This window comes from Bos indicus, chromosome 9 (genome assembly GCF_029378745.1).
Source record: "Bos indicus isolate NIAB-ARS_2022 breed Sahiwal x Tharparkar chromosome 9, NIAB-ARS_B.indTharparkar_mat_pri_1.0, whole genome shotgun sequence".
NCBI lineage: Eukaryota > Metazoa > Chordata > Mammalia > Artiodactyla > Bovidae > Bos > Bos indicus.
The window spans coordinates 7,982,022-8,008,329 of NC_091768.1; the positions used below are offsets into that span (position 1 = coordinate 7,982,022).

At 38.3% G+C, this 26,308-nt stretch overlaps 1 protein-coding gene across 4 annotated transcripts in view; it reads left to right on the plus strand.

The window, feature by feature from the left end:
* ADGRB3 (adhesion G protein-coupled receptor B3) overlaps window positions 1-26,308 on the plus strand; it is an 894,978-nt gene that overhangs the window by 467,856 nt on the left and 400,814 nt on the right. For all 4 annotated transcript variants that reach the window (XM_070795670.1, XM_070795669.1, XM_070795668.1 and 1 more), the window contains 2 exons: window positions 23,628-23,777; window positions 24,583-24,658. In XM_070795670.1, the coding sequence (XP_070651771.1) occupies window positions 23,628-23,777; window positions 24,583-24,658 (226 nt within the window). The remainder of the gene's footprint in view (window positions 1-23,627; window positions 23,778-24,582; window positions 24,659-26,308) is intronic.

Sequence of the window (26,308 nt, forward strand, 5' to 3'; positions counted from 1 at the left end):
TGGAGTGGGTTGCCATTTCCTTCTCCAGTGCATGAAAGGGAAAAGTGAAAGTGAAGTCGCTCAGTCATGTCCAACTCTTAGCGACCCCATGGACTACAGCCTACCAGGCTCCTCTGTCCATGGGATTTTCCAGGCAAGAGTACTGGAGTGGGGTGCCATTGCCTTCTCAGGAATCCTAACTACTGCCATGCTATAAATCTCTCATGCGGTCTCCTGATCTTAATAGCATTTGTTACTTAATAGCGTTTTTTACAAAAGTAACACTTGCTGTTCAGTGGCTAAGTCCTGTGCAGCTCTTTGCGACACCATGGACTGCAACACGAAAGGCTTCTCTGTCCTTCACTCTCTGCCTTAGTTTGCTCAAACTCATGTCCATTGAGTCGGTGATGCCATCCAACCATCTCATCCTCTGTCACCCCTTCTCCTCCTGCCTTCAATCTTTCCCAGCATCAGGGTCTTTTCCAATGAGTCAGCTCTTCATATCAGGTGGCCAAAGTATTGGAGCTTCCGCTTCAGCATCAGTCCTTCCAGTGTATATTCACGGTTGATTTCCTTTGATTGACTCCTTTCCTTTAAGATTGACTCTTTGATCTCCTTGTTGTCCAAGGGACTCTCAAGAGTCTTCTCCAACACCACAATTCAAAAGTATCAATTCTTTAGTGCTCAGCTTTCTTTATATTACAACTCTCATATCCATGCATGACTACTGGAAAAACCATAGCTTTTACTATATGGGCTTTTGTCGTAGAAGTGATGTCTCTGCTTTTTAATACACTGTCTCAGTTTGTCATACCTATTCTTTATCTTGGTTTAATTTACCATTAAGAAAGAATAGAATCTTTTCTATTATGGATGATATTGAATATAGCTACCTGTGATATATAGTAGGACCTTGCTGTTTATCCATCCTATATATGATAGTTTGTATGTACTAATCCCAAACTCCCAAACCATCCCTTCCCTACTCCAAAAGACTATTAACAAGAATGTATATGAAACGAATCACCAGTCCAGGTTCGATGCACGATACTGGATGCTTGGGGCTGGTGCACTGGGACGACACAGAGAGATGGTACGGGGAGGGAGGAGGGAGGAAGGTTCAGGATGGGGAACACGTGTATACCTGTGGCAGATTCATGTTGATACATGGCAAAACCAATACAATATTTTAAAGTTAAAAAAAAAAAAAGAATGTATATATTCAAAAAGAAAGAATAGAGAGTCAGCATGTTGCTACTTTGGCATGTCTCCTTTCATATAATACCTTATATATACATTATGTGACCACATATTTTAATGAAAACTCCCTAGCCATAAAGCGACTGTTATTCTAAGGAACTCTTTTCAGTGGTGCCATTTGAGTACAATACATAGGAAAATGTTTTTGTTTGTTTGTTTCTACTTTTATTCCTCAGGCTTTCCAGGAAATGTTTTGGTAAAGCATCCTTAGTATTAGAGTGTTTGCCAAATTAACTCTTTCACAAATGCTCCCAATGCAACCTTGCTGCCAGAGCGTTAAGGGCACCCATGCAGTGTGATCTCATCAGTGCTTCCTGTTCAGAGTGGATGCATTTTTATCCCTTGGCATCTTAGTAATTGAAAGTTAAGGATTGGTTGGATTATGTTGCTCAGCCAACCACGTTCTAACCTTCTTCTCTTATATAAAGAACTTCACTGTAGCCTTTGATATGACTCTAGGGGAATCTTACTCATAGAGTCTCTATTACACATCAAAGTAAAATGAGCTCTAATGTTTGTATTCTTTTATTGTATCGTTTTTCATATATTTCTATTTTATTAGAAAATTCAAAATAGTTTTTCTGACCAATTGCACATTTTAAAGGATGCTTGAATAATGCTTTTTTTCTGAATATTTTATAACATATCTTGGCTGGGGAAAAATTCGTAAGCTTATTTGTCATTCATTCATTCTCCATCCCTTCAGTAACTGTCCAGGAGAGAATGCCCAGATAAAGACCAAATCTTTGGCCTAGTCCTGTCATTTCTTTTGGATTTTTGTATGTACTGGGAAAATGCTCATTGTCTGAAAAAATCTAATGAGGTCACACAAAGCTCAGTTGGAAATGTACAACGTATAGGATCACAGGGATGCTCAGCAGTGTAGAAGCAGGAACAGGAAAAGCAGAGGACAAACTGGCTTCTAGCATCACTGTGTGTGTCTGTGAAAGAAGAGTTTAAAGCTTAAAGGATGGTTTGTGTTATATATTAGATTTCACATGTGACATCATGCAATATTTGTTTTGTCTGACTTTGCTTAGTGTGATCATCTCTAATAGAAAATATGAATATATAAGTGTAAATTTATGTATATACATATATATGCATACATATATATGTAGAACTGAGTCACTTTATTGTACAGAAGAAATTAATACAGCATTGTAAATCAACTATACTTCAATAAATTCTGTCTTAAAAAAGTTGAAAGTATGAAAGGCATGTTACAGGAATGATGAAGAAGTGTTTCCTAGGGCTACATCTTTGTCTATTAGACACGGATGGTAAAAGCTGCCCTGAGATAGAAAGCCACAGTTTCAGAAATTAAGATATCTGGTGAGAACGAGACTGAGATTTCTTGGGTTTCACACATGTTGGCACATAGACCTAACCACAGACATTCTGGATTTGAATTTTAACTGTTCTCGGTAAGGAACATGAGTTTTAGCAAAAAAGTTGCTGTCCCTTTTGTGGCCTCTGGAAGCTGTGAAGAGCTTTGCCCAAAGGCATCAGTGCTTTGCTTCAGTCTATCAGCTGGACATCAGGGGGAAGATTCCAGTCAGGGAAGGGCTTTCAGATTAGCACAGGCCCATGCTGGAGACAGAATCGCTTCCTAGTGCCCTGAGACACTGCCTCTAAAAGAGGGACATGTGCACACTGCTGTATGTAAAATAGGTAACCAACAAGGACCTGCTGTAGAGCACAGGGAACTCTGCTCAACATTCGGCAATAACTAAATGGGAAAGAATTTGAAAAAGAATATATATAATGATGCTGGAATGATAGGTCTTCTCAATCTGACTTCATTCTTCTGTTTGAAACAGTAACGTCAGAGTCTGATAGGCTCATTTATAGACTGGACTAGAAATAGAAAACCTAAAGCTAACTAAAAGCAACATTTGTGTATGTCTGGTCTCTATTGGTTTATGCAGTAAGGATTTGGAATCACTAAATTTGTCACACACAGGCCATCTTTCTTATTTTGCTGTTCAACTGAATTAGAAGGATGTTACTATGAGTTTGTGTGAATATGAAAAACAGTCCTATTTTAACTGTCTCTGTGGAAATAATTGCTTATCTCTATGGCAATACTGGTTTGCCTCTACAACAATAACCAGTGAAAAGAAGTGCTAATTCCTTTTATCATTTAAAATTTTTTTTCTTTTTATGGTTTCACCTTTGCAAATATTTTACTTGATCAGACCAAGAATTATTTACTAAATTGTTCCTCATCTCCATTGTTTCCTTCACTGAATTCCAGAAATATAAGTAAAAATGTTGTCATCTGAGTCTGACAGAAAACTCTGACCCAAATTAAAGACTGATGCTCTTTATTTCAGTGAATGCTGGGATGCTATTTTGTACCTAGAAAGACTTGCTGGCTTTGGAGCCTGACCAGCTGCAAATGTTGGCTGTGTTACAATTAGCTGAACTTCTCTGTGCCATTTCATCTCCAAACCCCTCAGGGTGCTCCTTTCAAAAGTAGAAGTAACGGTCTCTTTCCTGAAGAGTTACAGTAAAAATTAAAGATATGTAGATATAGACACAGATACACACACATCTATATATATACATATATGTACACACACATATATACACATCATCTGGCTGATGGAATGTGGGACTTTGGTTAGGTCACTCCATTCCCATAGGCACAGTCTTCCCCTCTAGGGAGCTTCTAAAGTTCCTACCTACTCTCTTTTTTTTTTTTTTTTAATTTATTTTTATTTGAAGGATAATTGCTCTACAACCTATTTACTCTTTAAGACTCTATGTTTTTGATTGTTGTTCTGTTTGCTTTATGAACACGTTTTGGAATATAATTGCTTAACAATGTTGTGTTAGTTCCTTTAAGAACTAAATCTGCCATATGACCCAGCAACCTCACTGCTTGGGCATATACCCTCAGAGAGCCACAGTACATAAGCACACATGTACCCCGGTGTTCATTGCATACTACTTACAATAGCCAGGACGCGAAAACAACCTAAATGTCCACTGAGAGATGAATGGTTGTAGTTGTTTTTAATCTCAAGAGTACATATACTGTTTATTTCACAAGGCAACCAGATCCTATATTTACAGGTTTATGCAATAACTAAATCTGGAAAGTCACTAGAGTTGTGTCTGTGTGCTTGGAAGTGCGTTAGTTCCAGGGCTGTCTTCTGTAGTAGGATGCCACTAATGATCCACAGACATTTCAGTGGTACTTGCACTTCGCTATCTTAAGAAGCTCCTCTCTTCCATGTATTTATTTCTCATTAGTCAAATCCTAGCTCTTGTAAATGATTTAGAGAGGCAAATCTCTTCAGCTTTAATTTTATAATTTCTGTCCCTTAACATGTAATACGTCACCTGTTGTTTGCAAAAATGTATAAACCAACTCTGTAGATGCATTAAATAATTCTGCAGTGTTAAATCCTCCTGCATTCATAAGTGAATTAGTTCTCATTTATTCTTAAATGATATCTTTGAATAGTCAAAAACTACTTTTTTGCATTAGTTATTCACTTAAATTTTTCATGTGAAGAACTTTAACTTTAGAAATGTAAGTAATGACATGTGGCTAGTTTAATGTGTTCCCTTTAATTTTATCTTCTGTTTTTGTGTGTGGCTTATGAATATGAGAGAGCTGATGTGAAGGAATGTGCTTGTGTGTATATGTTCTAAGATATTCTGAGCTTAGGAGAAAATTAGTGTTTTTTTCCTTTAAAGTTACATCAAACACTAAAGATACTTTTAAAAAAAAGTTACACTGACTTGAAAACGCAATAGTCACAGGCTTTGAAAACCTTTCTATGCTGAACAGTATTTTGTTCAAATTGTAGCTGATAACCACAAAGTAGGATGTTATAATAGGGACTTAACAATTCATAAAGGAATGATTTATAGTGGACAATAGCTTATATATCCAAATATATGTTCTAAAATGAAATAAAGTTGATACATAGAAATTATTAAAAGGGAAATATAGTTAAGATGAAGACACTTACACATTTTCTTTGCCACTACAAAACATTTTAATTATCAACTTTGATATCCATTTGAGCTACTTTATTATTTTTAGAATTATGAACCTTCCTCCTTTTGAAGCATCTGGTCTTCATTATTTGAGAACATTAATCTCTACCTCCTTTTTTTCTAGACAATCTCCGTTTGCGTTCCCCAGACTCATTGCCTAATTAATTCTCTTTTAAATTTCCCTAACTCCTTCATTTTTTTTCTTTTACATTCCCTAAAATACATTAGTGTTTATTAAAGAGGATAATCATCCTTAAAACGTATTCTAAGACTCCTTAATATTTCAAAAATATCATAGTGTATTAAAGTATATAATATTTACTTCTAAAATATCTATTAATTGCAAAGTAAATATATTATTGAGCAGTATAATTTAGACTGCATAGGTGAAGCAAAACTGTAATTGGTTTGTATGCTGTTTTTAATAACATAGATTATTGCAGTGAAATAGAGCACTCAGTCTCAGAGTGTACATTTTTATTTGTGCATGCATGCAAATGGGGAATAAAAGTACATTGTTGTTTAGGGATTATTTATGGGTTTTTGATTTCACGATCCAAAAACCAAAATGTTTTTTTGGAGCTTGAAGAGAAAGAAATGATGTTCACAAATATAGAACTTATGTATTCATTTAAAAAGAAATAACTTTAATGGAGTATATTGGTGTACAACATTATATTAGTTTCAAATGTACATCAAAGTGATTCAGTTATACATATATATATAACACATACATATGTTTTATATATATATATATATATATATATGCACACATTGTAAATATGTATATTCCCATCAACAGTGTAGGAGGGTTCCCTTTTCTCCACAGCCTTTCCAGCATTTATTGTAGTTTCTTTCTATATAAGAGTTATTTTCTTCTAAAATTTTGGATCTTCCACAGTATTTTACACAAGGTACAGAATGGTTGAAGTGAAGGATAGAAGGAAATTGGCATATGTCATGGCCTACCGTGTATAAAAAATGAGCTGTCTTTGGCTTTGCTTGATCTTAGCCAAAAGGTTGCTATGTGATAACTCTCTTTGGCTTAATCCTCATGAAAGGTTATTTATTTTTTACAGATGGTGAAAAGCAAGAGCAATTAAATGACTTGCCAAAGATCACAAAGTAATTGGAAAACCATGTGTATTTGTCTTCACAGCCCAAAGATATCACATTAAACTCCAGTGCATGCTAGTGAGCCTTTGGAACACCTCATTCATTAAAAACATGGAGAGTTGTGTCAAAACTACTAGATGTTATGATCCTGGTACACAGCAGTAAAATGGAAACTTCCTTTCCTTTTGGAGCTTATAGTCTACTGTGGGAGGCAGATAATATATGAATCAATGTAAAACTGAATAGTATTTACCTGTTAATGTGCTGTGTGTTCAGTTTTGTCCAACTCTTTGCCATCCCATGGACTGTAGCCGACCAGGCTCCCCTGTCCATGGAATTCCCCAGGCAAGAATACTGGAGTGGGTTGCTATTTCCTTCTCCAGGTTACCTGTTAATAGAGCCATAAAAAATAAATAAGTTATATTGCCGGGAGCCATCTCCCGGCATATTGCATATTGAGTGCAGCACTTTCACAGCATAATCTTTCAGGATCTGGAATAGCTCAACTGGAATTCTATCACTGCAGGGAGCCAGCGTGAGGAACTCCGCCCATGGCAAAGGTCATGAGGAAGGAGGCTTGGCATACGCAAAGGCGGGATCGAGCCTCAGGAGTCCCCCTGGAAATTGTCGAGCATCTACCCCCAAAACCAGAGTCTGCCTACTTTCCGCTTTGTGCTCTCACCTACACCTCTGACTTTACAGGGGGCTGTCCCCCACTACCTCTCTCTGAAAAAAAGAGTTAACTTACAGCTCCAGTTAATAAAGTTCCTGGGTGTGATAGTGTTTCAACCTACAGACTCCTTTGGAAATCCTCTAGCCTGCCTGAATAGGTTTTTCCGGCCACATGTGATTACTCAGAGCCTCCCAACTGTGAGAGGCATGAGATGTTCTAAACTGCCTAAATACAGATTCCTTTGAGCAGTTAAAAGATTGATTAGAAATTGTATTGGTGAAGGGTTTTTCACTTGTTGGGCCAATGTTTGCTGCTAAGTCTCCATATCCCTTACCTGCTGTGTCCCTGGCAGTGTATTGATTAATATAATTGGTGTAAGTAGTAGCTTTAATGTTTGTAACCTGGGACCCTTGAGTTAACTCTTCTTCTTGTTATAGCCACCACACCTTTGGCCTATAGGAATGCAACTTTAATGCTTTTGGAGGGTGGCGCTTGACTAATCACCTTTAGAGAAAAATAAGTTTTCTGAAGAAAGGGTCTTAAAATGTTAACAGGCCTCCAGGCCAGAATATGATGCAAATCACCTAAACTTTTGCATATGATAAGTTTGCAGGAAGAAAGCCTGACTTACTGCATGACTCTACCCCTTCCCCCATTATCCTCTATGCATAACTTAAGGTATAAAAACTACTTTGGAAAATAAAGTGCGGGCCTTGTTCATGGAAACTTGGTCTCCCCATGTCGTTCTTTCTCTCACCTTCTGGCTGAATTATTCAGCCTCTTTTCTCCCCTGAATTTCCTCACTGATCTATCCTTTTTTCAGCCTCTTTTCTCCACTGAATTTCCTCACTGAGCTATCCTTATTTCAGCCTCTTTTCTCCACTGAATTTCCTCACTGAGCTATCCTTATTTAACCACTCTTTATATCCTTAATTAACGTTTAATTAAGCAGTTGTTTCCTGATCCTCGCCGACGCTGTCCCCTCTTCAAATTCCCTGGATCCACCGGGGCTGGACCCCGGCATTATATGATAGAGAGGAAATGGGGGAGTTGAACCTCTTTAGATGGGGTGGTTCAGGTAGACTGAGCTAAGGAAAGCACAATTTAGCAGAGATTCAAGGATAAGAGTAGAAAGAATCTTCTAGGTGGAGAGGAAGAGCCCTGTGGTGGAGAGGAAAAACAGTGTGCAGCCAACCAGGGGGAGCAGTGGATGGTGCTTTAGTCATGACTCACAAACAGGCAGGCACCAGCTACATGAAGACCTTCGGGTAGGTGTGGGTTTACTCTAAAAGCACTGGTGAGCCATTGAATTACTCCCAGTATGAGAACAACACGGTCTCATTTACATTTTTCTTTCTTTTAAAAAAATTCTATTTATTTTAGTTGGAGGCTAAATATGTTAAAATATTACAATTTTTAGTGGGTTTTGCCATACACTGACATGAATCAGCCACGGGTGCATATGTGTCCTCCATCCTAAACCCCGTCCCTCTGGGTTGTCCCAGTGCACCGGCTTTGAGTGCCCTGCTTCATGTATCAAACTTGGACTGGTCATGTGTTTCACATATAATATACATGTTTCAATGCTATTCTCTCAAATCATCCCACCCTCACCTTCTCCCACAGAGTCCAAAAGACTGTTCTATACATCAGTGTCTCTTTTGCTGTCTCGCATATAGGGTTATCGTTACCATCTTTCTAAATTCCATATATATGCATTAGTATACTGTATTGGTGTTTTTCTTTCTGAGTTACTTAACTCTGTTTAATAGGCTCCAGTTTCATCCACCTCATTAGAACAGATTCAAATGCATTCTTTTTAACAGCTGAGTAATATTCCATTGTGTATATGTACCACAGCTTTCTTATCCATTCATCTGCTGATGGACATCTAAGTTGCTTCCATGTCCGGGCTATTATAAACAGTGCTGCAATGAACATTGGGATACATGTGTCTCTTTCATTTCTGGTTTCCTCAGTATGTATGCCCAGCATTGGGATTGCTGTCTCCTATGGCAGTTCTAATTCCAGTTTTTGAAGGAATCTCCACACTGTTCTCCAAAGTAGCTGTACTAGTTTGCATTCCCACCAACATTGCAAGATGGCTCCCTTTTCTCTGCACCCTCTCCAGCATTTATTGTTTGTAGACTTTTTTTTTCTTTTTTTTTTTTTTTAATTTTATTTTATTTTTAAACTTTACATAATAGAAGTCATTCTGTCCTGCGTGAGATGGTACTTCATTGTGGTTTTGATTTGCATTTCTCTGATAATGAGTGATGTTGAGCATCTTTTCATGTGTTTGTTAGCCATCTGTTTGTCTTCTTTGGAGAAATGTCTGTTTAGTTCTTTGGCCCATTTTTTGATTCAGTTCAGTTCAGTTCAGTTCAGTCACTCAGTCGCGTCTGACTCCTTGTGACCCCATGAATTGCAGCACGCCAAGCCTCCCTGTCCATCACCAACTCCCAGAGTTCCCTCAGACTCATGTCCATCGAGTCAGTGATGCCATCCAGCCATCTCATCCTCTGTCATCCCCTTCTCCTCCTGCACCCAATCCCTCCCAGATCAAAGTCTTTTCCAGTGAGTCAACTCTTCACATGAGGTGGCCAAAGTACTGGAGTTTCAGCTTCAGCATCATTCCTTCCAAAGAAATCCCAGGGCTAATCTCCTTCAGAATGGACTGGTTGGATCTCCTTGCAGTCCAAGGGACTCTCAAGAGTCCTCTCCAACACCACAGTTCAAAAGCATCAATTCTTCAGCACTCAGCTTTCTTCACAGTCCAACTCTCACATCCTTACATGACCACTGGAAAAACCATAGCCTTGACTAGACAGATCTTTGTTGGCAAAGTAATGTCTCTGCTTTTGAATATGCTATCTAGGTTGGTCATAACTTTCCTTCCAAGGAGTAAGTGTCTTTTAATTTCATGGCTGCAGTCACCATCTGCAGTGATTTTGGAGCCCCCAAAAATAAAGTCTGACACTGTTTCCACTGTTTCCCCATCTATTTCCCATGAAGTGGTGGGACCGGATGCCATGATCTTCGTTTTCTGAATGTTGAGCTTTAAGCCAACTTTTTCACTCTCCACTTTCACTTTCATCAAGAGGCTCTTTAGTTCCTCTTCACTTTCTGCCATAAGGGTGGTGTCATCTGCATATCTGAGGATATCTTATTGATATTGATATAAGAAATATCTTATTAATATTTCTCCCGGCAATCCTGATTCCAGCTTTTGATTAGGTCTTTCATTTTTCTAGTATTGAGCTGCATGAGCTGCTTGTATATTTTTGAGATGAATTCTTTGTCAGTTGCTTTGTTTGCTATTACTTTCTCCCATTTCAAAGGCTGTCTTCTCATCTTGCTTATAGTTTCCTTCATTGTGCAAAAGCTTTTAAATTTAATTAGGTCCCATTTGTTTATTATTTTTTTTAGTTCTATTTTTGTTGTTGTTGTTTATTTTTATTTTTTTATTATTTAACTTTACAATATTGTATTGGTTTTGCCATATATCAACATGAATCCACCACAGGAGAGGGTGGGATGATTTGGGAGAATGGCATTGAAACATATATAATACCATTTGTTTATTTTTTATTTCCATTACTCTGAGAGGTGGGTCATAGAGGATCTTGCTGTGATTTATGTCAGAGTGTTTTGCCTCTGTTTTCCTCTAGGAGTTTTATACTTTCTGGTCTATCTTTAATCCATTTTGAGTTTATTTTTGTGCATGGTGTTAGAAAGTGTTCTAGTTTCATTCTTTTACAGGTGGTTGACCAGTTTTCCCAGCACTGCTTGTTAAAGAGATTGTCTTTTCTCCATTGTATATTTTTGCTTCCTTTGTTAAAGATAAGGTGTCCATATGAGCATGGATTTATCTCTGGGTTTTCTATTTTGTTCCATTGATCTATATTTCTGTCTTTGGTCCAGTACCATACTGTCTTGATGACTGTAGCTTTGTAGTATAGTCTGAAGTCAGGCACCTTGATTCCTCCAGTTCCATTCTTCTTTCTCAAGATTGCTTTGACTAGTCGAAGTTTTTTTCCTTACAAATTATGAATTTATTTTTTCTAGTTGTGTGAAAAATTACCATTGGTAGCTTGATAGGGATTGCATTGAATCTATAGATTGCTTTGGTTAGTATACTCATTTTCACTATATTGATTCTTCCAATCCATGAACATGGTATATTTCTCCATCTGTGTCATCTTTGATTTCTTCTGTCAGTGTTTTATGGTTTTCTATATATACATTTTTTGTTTCTTTAGATAGATTTATTCCTAAGTATTTTATTCCCTTATCACAATGGTTATTGGGATAGTTTCCTTAATTTCTCTATTTTCTCATGATTAGTTTATAGGAATGCAAGGGATTCCTGTGTGTTAATTTTATATCCTGCAACTTTACTTTATTCATTGATTAGCTCTAGTAATTTTCTGGTGGTATCTTTAGGCTTTTCTATGTAGATGATCATGTCATCTGCAAACAGTGAGAGTTTTACAGGTGACATTCTGGAGGCTTCAAGAGGGATCTGGAATGGAAACAGAGGGAAGAGAGGTGATAAGACACTTGTTAGAGATAATATTGAGAGGAGGTGTTGCTTTATGGTTTTAGGAAGTGAAGGAAAACTGGAACAACCCTTAGGTTTTTATTTGAATATCTGAGTACCTGGCAGCACCTTCTGTGGAGACGAAATGCTTGGTGGCAGAAAATCTAGAGTTTTGATCCAAAACACTGTTTACGAAATGAAAGAGCCACTATGTTAGTCACATCAGATATTTTTTCTTCTATAGTTAAATACAGTGTTTTCTTACATGACCATTCATTTATGAATTGTCTGTGGCACCTTCCACATCTTACTAGAAGAGTTGGGTAGTTGCAACGTAAGTTTGCTGGCCCTCAAAGCTGAAAATATTTACTTATTTGGCCCTGTCTAAAAAACTGATTAGCTCTGCAGTAGAGCATGGCTGGAACCTAATTTTAGAGTATGGTTCTCATTTTTCTAAACCAGTGGTGCTTTTCAATAATCTTTATAAAGGCTTTATCTCCTTATAAAGCCAGTCTGTCATTGTTAAGGGTTTCCCAGGTAGCACTCGTTCTGAAGAACCCAACTGCCAATGTAGGAGACATAAGAGATGCAGGTTCGATCCCTGGGTTGGGAAGATCCCCTCAAGGAAGGCAAGGCAACACACTCCAGTATTCTTGCCTGGAGAATTCCATGGACAGAGGAACCTGGAAGGCTATAGTCCATGGGGTTGCACAGAGTCAGACACGACTGAAGCAACTTATCACACGTCATTATTATTCACAGCTACTTTACTATTGTGGTTTGTTTATTTTTTCTTTTTTTGCTCTCCATTTATTTTTGGTATCTTTCCTTGTTTGCTTCTCTTTACCCTCTAAGAGTGAATCTTTCCTATACACATTGCAGCCTCTTTTCTGCCATCTCCTTGATGTCTGCAGAGAAGCCACCTGACCACCGAAGCTTCCTGTACTTAGGAAAGGTCCCTACCCACTCACCATTCTCCCGAAGATCACTTACTGTTACTGACATTTGGTCTGGTTTTGCTTGTCTGTACCCTGTCTGTCTCTCCTCTGATACCATGCTGGTCACATGAGGGCAGGGGCTTGGATTGTTTTGTTCACTGGTGTATTTCCTTTGCCCAGAACTGTGCTTGGCATGTGATAGATATTCAGTTAATATCTGTTGAATGAATTAATCTGTTCATTGTATTCTCTCTTTGGGGAAACTTATCCATGTTTACATTATCAACTATTACTTCTTACTAGAAGACATCCAGTTCATATCTCCAAGTACTAAATTTGATCATGCTGTAGATCTCAGGTCACTTAGTCCAAAATTTCATTTTCAACCTTTTCTTTGATTACTTGTCTACTTAAACCTTTATACTCTATTAAAAATGTTACTCTTTTTCAAGGGCATTGTAGTTTCCCCACCTTATACCCAGACACTGATGTTCTGATGCTCCTGGACATCTTGGCTCTCTTCCAGGCTTTGAGTCTGCACTGGCTCTTTCTTCTTCCTCTCACTTATGCTCATCCATCAGATCTCAGCTCATGTTCTACCACTTCAAAGAGGCCATCTTTGGCAAACTGATCACATGCCACCTCATCGGTTCTTTCTTTCATACCACCTGTCACACCTCAAATCATCCAAATTGTTTCTTCACTTACCAAATGTGTGTTTCCCACTAGACTGCAAGCTTGTTAAAGGCAAAGACTCGGCATCTCTTGCTCACTTGCTAGTTCCTCAGTGGTGGGACAGTTCCTGGAATACTCTCAGGGCTCAACAGAAGTTTGCTAGAGGAATGAATTTCCAGAGAGAACTCCAGTCCACAATGATCATTCACTTTTCAAGTCTTGGCACTTGGCGATGCTGTTACTGTTCTGGGGATGGATGATTCACTATCTTGGGAAGCCCTGGGATTCTGGACTTCAGTTGCTGTTTCCTGCCTATATGGGTGCCTGATTCTTACTCCCCTAGTAAGGTTTAAATACCCATAGATCTCAAAACAACACATCACACAGGCATACACACACAATGATGCATACACAAGCACGCCTATTTCTCTGCTCTTGGTTTATTATCATCTGAAGGTCCTTCCTCTGCAAGAATACTGCTCTTCATTTCACAGGTTCAGAGAAGAGAGAAAATTTATTTCGTAAAGCATTTTCTTTATCGATTTGGCTTTAAAATTCAGGTATACATGCAAAAATTTTCTGCATATCATATTTTATTTTCTATTTATGTTAGGAATGAAATAATGAACTACTTGTGTAGAGAAGATCACCATTTATAAGTGCCTCTTTATAAAAGTACACAAAACATACCCTTTTTAAAAACTGAAATAGAACTGGTATGATCAGCTTAAAATTTCCCTTATTAAATTTTGCATAGCATAGAAAGAAAACGGCAGTCAGAACATGCAATAGTTAACAGAAAAAGTACAGAAATTAAGATGCTTTTACAATATATTTCTTTTTAAAGAAAGATTATAATATTTAATAATAGCTTCTCCAACATTTGTCTATAACAGGGGTAGGCAAACCTTCTCTGTAAAGGGCCAGGTACTAAATATTTAAGGTTTCGTGGACAGTACAGTCTCTGCTATAACTGTCCAAGTGTATTACTGTGGCCTGAGAGCAGCCGTAGGCTCACGTGGATGAATGATGTGGCTGTATCCCAATAAAGCTTAATTTGTGAACACTGAGATTTAAATTTTATTTAATTTTTATGTGCCAAGAAATACGATTCTTCTTTTGATTATTTCAACTACTTAAATGTCTGAAAACTATTTTTAGCTCACAGATCATACACAAATAGGTGCGAGGTCAGATCCAGCCTGTGGGCTGTAGTCTGCCAGCCCCTAGTTAAGAGAGTTCAGCTTGAACAAGGTGATGTGTTTGTCTGGCTGGGGGTGACCATGTGTATCAGCAGGAATACATGCTGAGTAGTAGTATCTGAGAGGAAGCTGAGGGGAGCCTCTGCAGAGATCCCTGAAGTTCAGCCAGAAGTTCAAAAGCAGAAATCAGAAAAGTGCCCTGCAGTGCAGAGACTTCCAGGCTTTGAAATGGCTAATGGATTAAAAAATAGAATCTGAAGCTGATAATGCACAATTAATTTACAAGTTTTTTTTATTTTAATGCCACAAAGGAATATACAAAACGGTTAAAGTTTCAATATATATACAGCAGGTCATTAGAAAGTAGCATGTTGAATACGATCTTTGACTTGCCACTTTCTCAGCTGCCTGTTGAGTTTGTCTATTTCTAAATATCAGAGGGTCCTGCATTCTCTCGTCAAACAAGTCAGTGAACTCTCTAATAGGAAGGATGTTTCTCACCTAAATCTGTGTGTGCTGCTCTGGGATGTGGGGTTGTTACTCCCTGTAGCAGGGAAGGTGGAGGCCGAACTGATCGATGGTCTCAGTGCTCAGCACCCTCTCCTTGCAGACGCCCCGCCCACCAGCTCTGTTTCCCAGGAAACGGAAGCTGCAGTCTGCTCCAGGGTTGCCTGTTGTTTCCCCAAGACCCTTAACGCTCCAGTCCCAGCCTTTGGAAAGGAGACAGCATAAATGAGGGAAGTTGGATGGGGAGAAGGGAAACCAAAAAATCTGTCCGTTTGAATGTCTGTTTCCTATAAACACTGTTGAAGAAACCTGAAATGTGATTGTTCATAAAGATATTAGAACATGAAGATTATGATGGATGAATTAAACTATGTGTGTGTATAGTTTATGCTTTTTTGCTAACCACGGTTCTTGCATCCCCTTTTGCTAACCACGGTTCTATAATGATATCTAGTTTTGATCTTCTGTTGGGCAAATAAGATTGTTTTATTTCCTCTAATTGAATCATTATGTCTGTCTTTTGTATTTAGCACAAAAATATTAGAGTAAGGCAAAGTAAATTTGCTGTTATGCGTTAGGTACAAACTGCACCACACAGCGCAAGATCCTGTGCTTCTGAGTAGGCAAGCCGAGATTTGAATCATAATGTGACCACTTAGAGCCCTCTTCCTCATTTAAACTGAAAGCACAGATAATAACAATACGGATACTGATAACACCAGTACCTCTTAGGGTTGTTTTAAATATTAAATAGTGTATCATGTTTAAGGCATCTGAGCCAAGTACTATACTAGGAACAGGGCCTAACACAGAGGAACTACATAATAAATATTAATGCATGCTGTATCAGTTAAGGAACAGTGGCAAGTGCCAAGACCATGGCAAGCATGCAATAAAAGTCAGCTGTCCTTCCCTTCTCTCCCAAATACCCTCAGTGTTTTGCAAGCCACTCAGCATTGCCAAAGAAGTATAAAAGCAATGGCTTCTTAAGCTGCTAAGTGCCACAGAAGTCACATTACATATAGGCTCTGCTCAGCTCCCATGTGCTTGCTATGGGCTCCTGAGCAAAACTGAGTCACGTTCTTTTTTCTTAATTTATTTTATTGAAGTACCATTGATTTTTCAGTCTTGTATTAATTTCTGCCATATAAAAGGTGATCCAGTTATACATATATATATATATACATTTTCTTTTCATATTTTTTCCATTATGGTTGCTACTGATGCTAAGTCACTTCAGTCATGTCTGACTCTGTGCGACCCCACAGACAGCAACCCACCAGGCTCCCCCGTCCCTGGGATTCTCCAGGCAAGAACACTGGAGTGGGTTGCCATTTCCTTCTCCAATGCATGAAAGGGAAAAGTGAAAGTGAAGTTGCTCAGTCGTGTCCGACTCTTAGCAACCCCGTGGACTGCAGCCTACCAGGCTCCTCCGTCCATGGGATTTTCCAGGCAAGAATACTGGAGTGGGGTGCCATTGTTGAATTGCTTTCTAACACACTTAGGCAATGCACCATTCCCTCCGTCCCAAGTATTATGTATGGGACTTTGAAACTGTGCGGGTAACCATCCAGTAATGTTGAGTGATGTTTTCCACAAGCACTTTCATTTGGATAACTGGCCAGTTTTCTAATACTAGTGAGTCAGGATCCAGTTTGTAAGTTGTCCCGTCTTAATTGACATGAAATACAGTGTGAATTTTAAATATATTGGAAGCATCAGTAGTAGAAGGCAGTGAGAAAGACAGCTTTTAGGGCATCCCGTAAAGAGGTTCTGTATGCCCCTCTGCTTGTGTTTATGATTATGACGTGCCTTCCCTGGGGAGTTTCCTCTACTCATTACAGGACCTGGGTCATTGAATTTAGCACTTAGGTCACTGCCTAAAAGTAGTGCTTTTGAAGTTCTTTGTGCAGGCAATGGCCATGACTGCAACAGAAATACTGAATTTGTCATCCACAACATAGTCATTTCCCTTCTCAATGGAGGAGATAGATTTTTAATGTGACTGACCTTGTGTAACCAAATAACCAGAGAAGGCAGTGCCTTGTCTCTGTCAGAAGCTACTAGAATAAAGGAAAGAAGGAAGGGAGACAGAAAGGGATGAGTGGAGGAGGGAAGGAAGGGAAAGGATGAATTTAAAGGGAACTGTTAGTCACTCCTGAGGTGGTACATTAAAGTTGATGCATTAAAGTACTGAAGAATGACCTGTATTTCTTTTAAGTGCACTTCCTGCCTTTGGTCTGAATATATTCAACATTAAGTTTTGACTATGTAATTTCATGCCTAAGGTCACTGAAGGACAACCAAAAAGGAATGTTTAATGCAAAATTCAAATGCTTTATCATCCTATGGATGTACGATGAGGTGGTTCCCTAGTTCCCTTGGAAGTAATTATGAGGAAACCTACTAGAATAGCCAACAGTTCCCTAGGACCACTCGTGCTTCAGGTACTGATTCAGCCCCCAGCTCTCACTGCTTGACATATAGTTATTTCATCCTCCAACATTCCAATGAAATAGATAATATTATTATTCCCATGGTACAGAAGAGGAAATGGAGGCACAGAGGGGTTAGACAATTTGCCCTGGGTCACACAGCATGTAAAATGAACTTGAAATTTATCTTCTAAAATGAGACTTTTGAGATAGGTGGTGTTAGGTGATAGGTGGTGTTAATCATAATCGTATAAAATAACAGAAATGAACTGGGACTGGCCCTAAAAGTTCAGGACATCATAGTTAGCCTAAAACACCCAGAATTTGAATCCAGGCCCAGATCCAGAGTCTACACTTACCTGACTCTAGTAAACTGCCCCTTTCCTCCGCTGGCTCTCATTTGCCCATTCTGTTCCTTCCTGCAGCCTTTATCTGTGCATTTCAGTCCCTAGCATTTTCTTTCCAGGGGCCTTATTTTTTCTCATTGTGTATTTTTTTCAATTGAAGTATAGTTGATTTATAATGTTGTGTTAGTGTCAGGTATACAACCAAGTAATTCATATATGTGTGTGTGTATATATGTATATAATTTTTCAGATTCTTTACCCTTATAGGTCTTTGCTGTTTATCTAGTTCATATATATGTATTTGTGATCCCATGAACTGTTGCCCACCAGACTCTTCTGTCCATGGTATTTTCCTGGCAAGAAACTGGAGTGGGTTGCCATTTCCTCTTCCTAGGGATCCTCCCCACCCAGGGATCAAACTCATGTCTCCTGTGTCTTCTGTATTGGCAGGCAGATTCTTTACCATTGAGCCATCTAGGCAGACCCCTGTTTTATATGTTCAATACAGTTCAGTTCAGTCGCTCGGTCGTGTCCGACTCTTTGCAACACCATGAACTGCAGCAAGCCAAGCCTCCCTGTCCATCACCAACTCCCAGAGTTCACTCAAACTCATGTCCATCGAATCGGTGATGCCGCCCAGCCATCTCATCCTCTATCATCCCCTTCTCCTGCCCCCAACCCCTCCCAACATCAGAGTCTTTTCCAATGAGTCAACTCTTCGAATGAGGTGGCCAAAGTACTGGAGTTTCAGCTTCAGCATCATTCCTTCCAAAGAACACCCAGGACCGATCTCCTTCAGAATGGACTGGTTGGATCTCCTTGCAGTCCAAGGGACTCTCAAGAGTCTTCTCCAACATCACAGTTCAAAAGCATCAATTCTTTGATGCTCAGCTTTCTTCACAGTCCAACTCTCACATCAATACATGACCACTGGAAAAACCATAGCCTTGACGAGACGGACCTTTGTTGGCAAATGCTATCTAGGTTGGTCATAACTTTCCTTCCAAGGAGTAAGCGTCTTTTAATTTCAAGGCTGCAGTCACCATCTGCAGTGATCTTGGAGCCCCCAAAAATAGTCTGACACTGTTTCCACTGTTTCCCCATCTATTTCCAATGAAATGATGGGACTGGATGCCATGATCTTAGTTTTCTAAATGTTGAGCTTGAAGCCAACTTTTTCACTCTCTTCTTTCACTTTCATCAAGAGGCTTTTTAGGTCCTCTTCACTTTCTGCCATAAGGGTGGTGTCATCTGCATATCTGAGGTTTTTGATATTTCTCCCTGCAATCTTGATTCCAGCTTGTGCTCCTTCCAGCCCAGTGTTTCTCATGATGTACTCTGCATGTAAGTTAAAGAAGCAGGGTGAAAATATACAGCCTTGACATACTGCTTTTCCTATTTGGAACCAGTCTGTTGTTCTATGTCCAGTTCTAACTGTTGCTTCCTGACCTGTATATAGGTTTCTCAAGAGGCAGGTCAGGTGGTCTGGTATTCCCATCTCTTTCAGAATTTTCCACAGTTTATTGTGATCCACACAGTCAAAACCCTTGGCATAGTCAATAAAGCAGAAATAGATATTTTTCTGGAACTCTCTTGCTTTTTCGAGGATCCAGCGGACGTTGGCAATTTGATCTCTGGTTCCTCTGCCTTTTCTAAAACCAGCTTGAACATCTGGAAGTTCACGGTTCACGTATTGCTGAAGCCTGGCTTGGAGAATTTTGAGCATTACTTTACTGGCGTGTGAGATGAGTGCAATCGTGTGGTAGTTTGAGCATTCTTGGGCATTTCCTTTCTTTGGGATCAGAATGAAAACTGACCTTTTCCAGTCCTGTGGCCACTGCTGAGTTTTCCAAATTTGCTGGCAATATTGATGTGTATATGTTAAGCCCAAGCTCCTAATTTATTCCTTATTTTTTTTCTTATTCATAATGCAGCTGATTCAACTTGTAGTGGACCATACACATTACAAGGATGAATCAGACAGAATCACCATTGTCCAGGACCTCAGTCAATAAGGACAAAGGGCTAAAACATCATGATTTTTCTCAGGAACAAGTTAGAGGCACCCTATCTGCTTTGATGAAGCAAAGGAGAACTCAGTGGTTACAAAAAAAACAAAAAACAAAAACAGAAGAATGACTCATGTGCTTTTAGATCCTTTGTATAAATTCCCTTATGCTTTCTGATGAGCAAAAATCTATACCAAACTCAAACCCTCTGAGAGCTTGGCCAGTAACAGACATGGTGCTCCCAGAGGGTTTTATGCTGTATTCCAAACGCAGAATGAAAGCAGTGAACATGCAGAATGAAAGGCAGCTGGGTTTGCTACAAGGCTTATCCATGGTGAGTCACCTATTTTTATTACATGAGAAATAAGTTCTAGTGTTGTAATGAAGACACGATACAGTGAATTTAGGCTAATTCTTGGAGCATTCAAGACTCTCCTATGTGTTCAGGGACATTATGTCCTTTGAGATTTTTTTTCTAACCACTTTAATCTTCTGTAAGAAAGATATTTTCTCGGTTTTTGAGGAAGGACACTATATTATTTGAATCCTCACGACCGGATTTTATGCAGCAACTTATGGAAGCAAAGCATGCAGGTTGTGCCCTCACGCTCTGCACTGATGCTCTTTGGCAGCACTAGACACGTATATACTCTAGACATGTCTTAAGACATCATGGACTATAGTTGATTCACAATGTCATGTTAATTTCAGGTCTACAACACTGTGAGTCAAATATATATTAGTATATACATATATATATATATCTTTTTCAGATTATTTTCCTTATCAGTTATTATAAAATATTGAATATAGCTCCCTGTGCTATACAGTAGGTCCTTGTAGAGTATCTATTAATATTTTATGCCTGTTAATCCCAACTGCCTAGTTTATCCTTCCCCCAACTCTCTCCCCTTTGATAACTGTCACTTTGTTTTCTATGTCGGTGAATCTATTTCTGGTTTGTAAAAGTAAGTTAATTTGTGTTATTTTTTAGAGTCCACATTTAGGTGGTACCATGTAGTATTTGTCTTTGTCTGACTTAGTACGATGATCTTCAGGTCCATCCATGTTGCTGCAATGGCATTATTTTATCCTTTTCTATAGCTGAGTAATATTGCCTTGTACAAATGTACCACGCTTTCTTTATCCATGGGCATATAAGATGTTTCCAGGTCTTGACTGTTGTGAATAGTGCGGCTGTGAACATTGGGGTGCATGTATCTTTTCAAACTATGGTTTTCTCTGGATATATATAAGGCATTTGTTTTTAATCTTACCTCTTTTGAGCTCCCTAGTTCCCTAAAGACTAATTGCATTTAAATTTTACATGAAGGTTTTAGAGAAACTGAGTGAAAAAGGGAAGGAATTGAGGACTGGGTTGGTCCAAGTGTCTGTTACAGGGACAGAAAGAAGGAAAAAATAAAAGCCGTCTTTAAATCATTTTTGTTGTTTGGAAATAGGCTTTCTTGTTAATCATGGCACCATCATAAAGAACGACAGTGTCACCTTAAGCATCTTCCTACGTAGGTTTAAGGTAAAAATGTGCACATTTAAATACTGCCTATTTTAAAGAACTTGTATACTGGTAATTGAGGCTGTATTTGAATCTTGTCAGTCTATGAAGTCGTATCTCTTTTTATCATGTATTTATTTAAAATGCCGTCTTACTTTATGAACTGCATTTCTATAAAATTAATGCATACATGTTTGTTTTTATACACTTCCTATGCGCAATACTGCACAATTTAAAGGACTTCCTACAGAAGTTAGATAAGTGATTCTAAGTGGTTTTTGTATTCCTTTAGTCTAGAATCAGTAGTCAATTAAATCTATATGGTTGTCATTTAACACCCAGTGTACCTCCAACTGAAGAATGAATGCACTTCATAAAGTGAGATGCATGCATGTATAATTATCTCATTTTTATATATTTAAGAGTAATGTATTGAACCCGCATTTGTTTAGGATAAAGTGATATACAATTGATACAGAATAAGCTTCTTCCATATGACATCTATTTCTTTTTGATTGTTTATTTTTTCTGTTTTATTTTCTTTTCAATGTATATAGAAGCCACAGGAATTAATAGACCTCAAAATCCAACAGTTTATCTCTTGTTTTCCTTTAAAATAGAAACCAGAAATCAGAAAAGGCTTTATTATTTTTCATCAGTTTTTAGACCAACGAAGTGAAATAAATTTCCTCTCAACACCAAGACAACCAAAGTTAGAATCAAGGAATTTGGAAGTAGATGCACTTAGCTTTGCATATTGAATGAGGCCTGGAAGACCCTTAAGAAAGAGCATGCTGCCAATGTGCTGATCTGTCCATCTACATGCACTGGAGTCTTTGGACCCTTTAGGACAGATAAACTGGGTTGACTTCTGGAGCATAAAGACTATGTTGTTTGAATTATTAAAGAGACTAAAATAATTAGAGATGCTATCCCAAAATAGCATTTCACATCCATAACAATTTATGTTACCCGGCACCCTTTTCCTTCAACATTTAGTTACAAAATCCTTTTTTAACATTATTATGTCAAATTACAGGCCAAATGAAATTCTATTCTGTTCTGATAATGAATGTGTATAATAGTCTGAAAGAGCTTTCATAAAGTATAGTAATATATAACCAATTTAATTTGCAACTAAGCCAGTGGTGAAGTAATATGTTTATACAACTAATATTGTTAAATTCATAATTTTCATTCTCTCTTGTTTAAATTACAAGTTTCTTTCAAATGAAATACATTTATGAGGAGCCTAATGGTTTCTTACTACGGCTTTTCTGTTGTGATAGCTTTTAGGGTTTCCCCACTATCTTTCCATTTAAATCATACATAGGACATCTGAAACTTTAATGTTAAGTCAAGTATGGACCTAAGTAAAATTTACAAATTAAGTCATCATTGAAGATATATATAATCAATAAGTGCTTGAGTATTTACTATCATAGTTTTATTACATATAGTTATATATTGATGTATATATATATATGTATAATAAAATATATATTAAGTCATAGCTCAGTTGGTAAAGAATCTGCCTACCATACAGAAGACCTGGGTTCAATTCCTTGGTTGGGAAGATCCCCTGGAGAAGGAAATGGCAACCCACTCCAGTATTCTTGCCTGAAGAATCCTATGGACAGAGGAGCCTGGCAGGGTCACAAGAGTCAGACACAACTTAGTGACTAAACCACCACCACCAACCAACCAAGGCATTACCAAACATATTATTCATTGAGTAAACACAGAATTCTTTTTTCACATATTTATTACATTTATTACCTTCAATTATGGATGTACATTTTAAGAACTGTTTGTTATTGCTCTTCTACTTGTTAAATAATTCTGCATATTATATTGTCTCTGTGGTTTTGGCATTGGTGCTTGGTTATTTGAATCTGACAGTTCTGTCTCCCAGAGCAATATGCTTGTTTTTCATGTTCATGATACCCAATCCAATCCGTGAAATAATTGTTCCAATGGCAATGTTCAGAGGTGAGCACAGAAAACTTGTTCTGAAGACAAAGTACAGATTTAAATGAAAATGTCAGTCTGTGAGTTGAGTGTGTTAATCAAAATATTTAACAAAAAATACGGCATGGGCTTCTAACCATTAGAATGGAGGCCCATCCTAAACAACCAGTATGTCTGCACGTTTTGTGCTCTGAATGTGCACCACTGAACATCATTGTATGATCTCCGCTGAGAGCAACAGAAACCAAATTAATAAGAAAAACAGTCACAGCCTTAATGAGCATCATCTAATATGGAGGAATAAGTATGTATGTTTTATAGCTCTGATAAACATAATTTGGACTAGAAATTTTCTTTTGACTGTACTGAAAGGTTTAATTTGGTCAATTTTGATAACACTGAAAGATTTTAGTTAACATCATTGCTTCTTTTTTAATAGTGGCTAGCATTCAGAAGCTTCCTGCAGCCTCTGTTCTAACAGACATCAACTTCCCAATGAAAGGAAGGAAAGGGATGGTTGACTGGGCAAGAAACTCAGAAGACAGGGTGGTCATTCCAAAAAGCATCTTCACTCCTGTGTCATCAAAAGGTAAATATGTGAAGCGATTTAGGCCTTGAGCAAAAAATATACGAGTTCAATACTACACTAGCAATTTAGTCTGTAATCATGATCTTAAGGTCATTTTGTTACTATAGAAAACTCAATTTGGTGTCACCTAAAATCTTAATTTACTTGAGTAAAAGATCTATTAAAATGTTAAAAAAAAAAAAAATACAAGTGCAAATTGTAGACCTGCTGATGACATGGTCAGATTTTCAGTGTTGACAGTCTCACCCCAGTGTAAAGCATGTGGCACACTATTTTAAGTTTAGGTATTGAAATAGGTTGTGTTTTCTATTCCATGAAAAATAAATTATTTCTGCCTCACTTAAAAAAATTGATATATAAAAGCAAATCTAAGAAAAGAATTGAGTTTTAAGAACATCTTAGGTAGCCTCTTAAACTGAATGACCCTTTTCAGTAGTGGCACTGGGGTCTCAATTCTTACCTTGGAGGTCTGATGTTTTAACTGAGAGCTCCAAAGAGCATAGGCTGTCTCCCCACATCACCTGGAATTTAAGCTCTTTTGCTATAACTACAGTCACTTCTTGTCTCAGCTTGAAGGAAGGTTACTTCATGACACAAAACCCACTGAAAACATGTCCTCTGGGTCATGATTAACACATACAGTGTGTGGGCTCAATTGCCCGGCGTGGTTAAGAAGGCATTTCTTATTCCTGACTTTGCATCGGAAAATACTGGAATCCCCTTGTAATTAGGAGATTAAAAGTTTTATAGGACATAGTATTTTTCTTGCTGTTTTGCTAATATGTTTAAATTTTATTCTTTCTAGAATTAGATGAATCATCGGTCTTTGTTCTTGGAGCAGTCCTGTACAAAAACTTAGATCTAATTTTGCCCACTCTGAGGTAAGCTACAAAGTAATAAGCTGTTGTAATCTCTGTAAATTATTCCAGAAATGTGATTATAGCTCATTCTATGAAAATAGTCAAACAAGCTTTGGTAATACAAAGGGCTTTTCTTAAATGAAATAGAAAATACCAATTTAATGAACAGCTTATTAGCATATCATGGCATTGCAAAACAAGTAGGAAAGACAATTTTAGTTCCTGATTATAGCCCTGTAATTCTGACTTGCCTTGACTGAGGGAAAAAACGTAAGAAAAAGAAAACCTCAAGGCTCTATAATAGAATGGGTCATTTTAAAATTAATCTGTCTTCTTGCTTTATTTGTACTTAATGTTACTGTTCACCAGCATGACATGAAATTAAAGCAGTGTCATGATGGCTGAGAACACACGTTTTGTTCACTGGCACAAGATCTCAATTTGCTTCTAAATAAATATCCAATTACAGTTACATTAAGAAAGAATGCTGTTGTTCAATTAGAGGAGTAATTTTGGAAGAAATCCATTGATTTCTTTCCTCCCAGACATTAAAAAGAAACAATTACAAATAGTAATTCTACCAACATTAATTTATTTGTTCTGCTGTCTTAACTGGTTTATCAGATCGATCGGTAAAGAATCCGCCTGCAATGCAGGAGACCCCGGTTTGATTCGTTGGTCTGGAAGATCCGCTGGCGAAGGGATAGCCTACCCACTCCAGTATTCTTGGGCTGCTCTTGTGGCTCAGCTGGTAAAGAATCCACCAGCAATGCGGGAGACCTGGGTTCAATCCCTGGGTTGGGAAGATATCCTGGAGAAGGGAAAGGCTACCCACTCTAGTATTCAAGCCTGGAGAATCCCATGGACTGAGTCGCAAAGAGTTGGACACAACTGAACGAATTTCACTTTCACTTCACTTTCACAGAAAAAAAAGAAAGAAAAACATGGGCTCCCCAGGTGATGCAGTGGTAAAGAATTCGCCTGCTATGTAGGAGATGCAAGAGACGCGGGCTCAGTCCCTGGGTCAGGAAGATCCCCTGGAGGAGGGCACGGCAACCCACTCCAATAATCTTGCCTGGACAATCCCCATGGACAGAGGAGCCTGGTGGGCTACAGTCCATGGGGTCGCAAAGAGTCTGACAGGACTCAACTACTGAGCACTTACGCACATGGAAAGCAAGGTGTCCATCTGTCTGGATGATGCTGTCCTCACTCTTGATGATCTGTTTCCTCCAGCAGAGCTCACAGTGGAGAACTGAGACAAAACTGTATTTTAGTTAAATACAGCCCCAGGGCTGTGAGCATTTCCTCACTCCCATCTGAGTAAAGCGCTAAGTTTTTCGAGGGGAGAGACTGCAAATTGATGTGTACATTATACCAGGGGTATAACAAATGGGCTAATAAATAAAAACAATTAGAGTTCAGTCCAGTAGGAAAAGACCTCCCAAGAAAGAAACAACAGTTGCAGTGACTGCAAGATTATTTGGAGAAAATCTATGTGGAGCAAATTGATAGAGTCGGTGTGTCATCCAAGGGGAGGTTTCAACCACAGAGACAACTCAGAAATCTAGCTTTCTTTAACTCTGTTCCTCTCTGGATGGAAATTGGGCTTCCTGAATTTAAATAGGTTTGTGGTTTGTTTGGTTCTGCTAATACCTTCTCAAAGCTAAT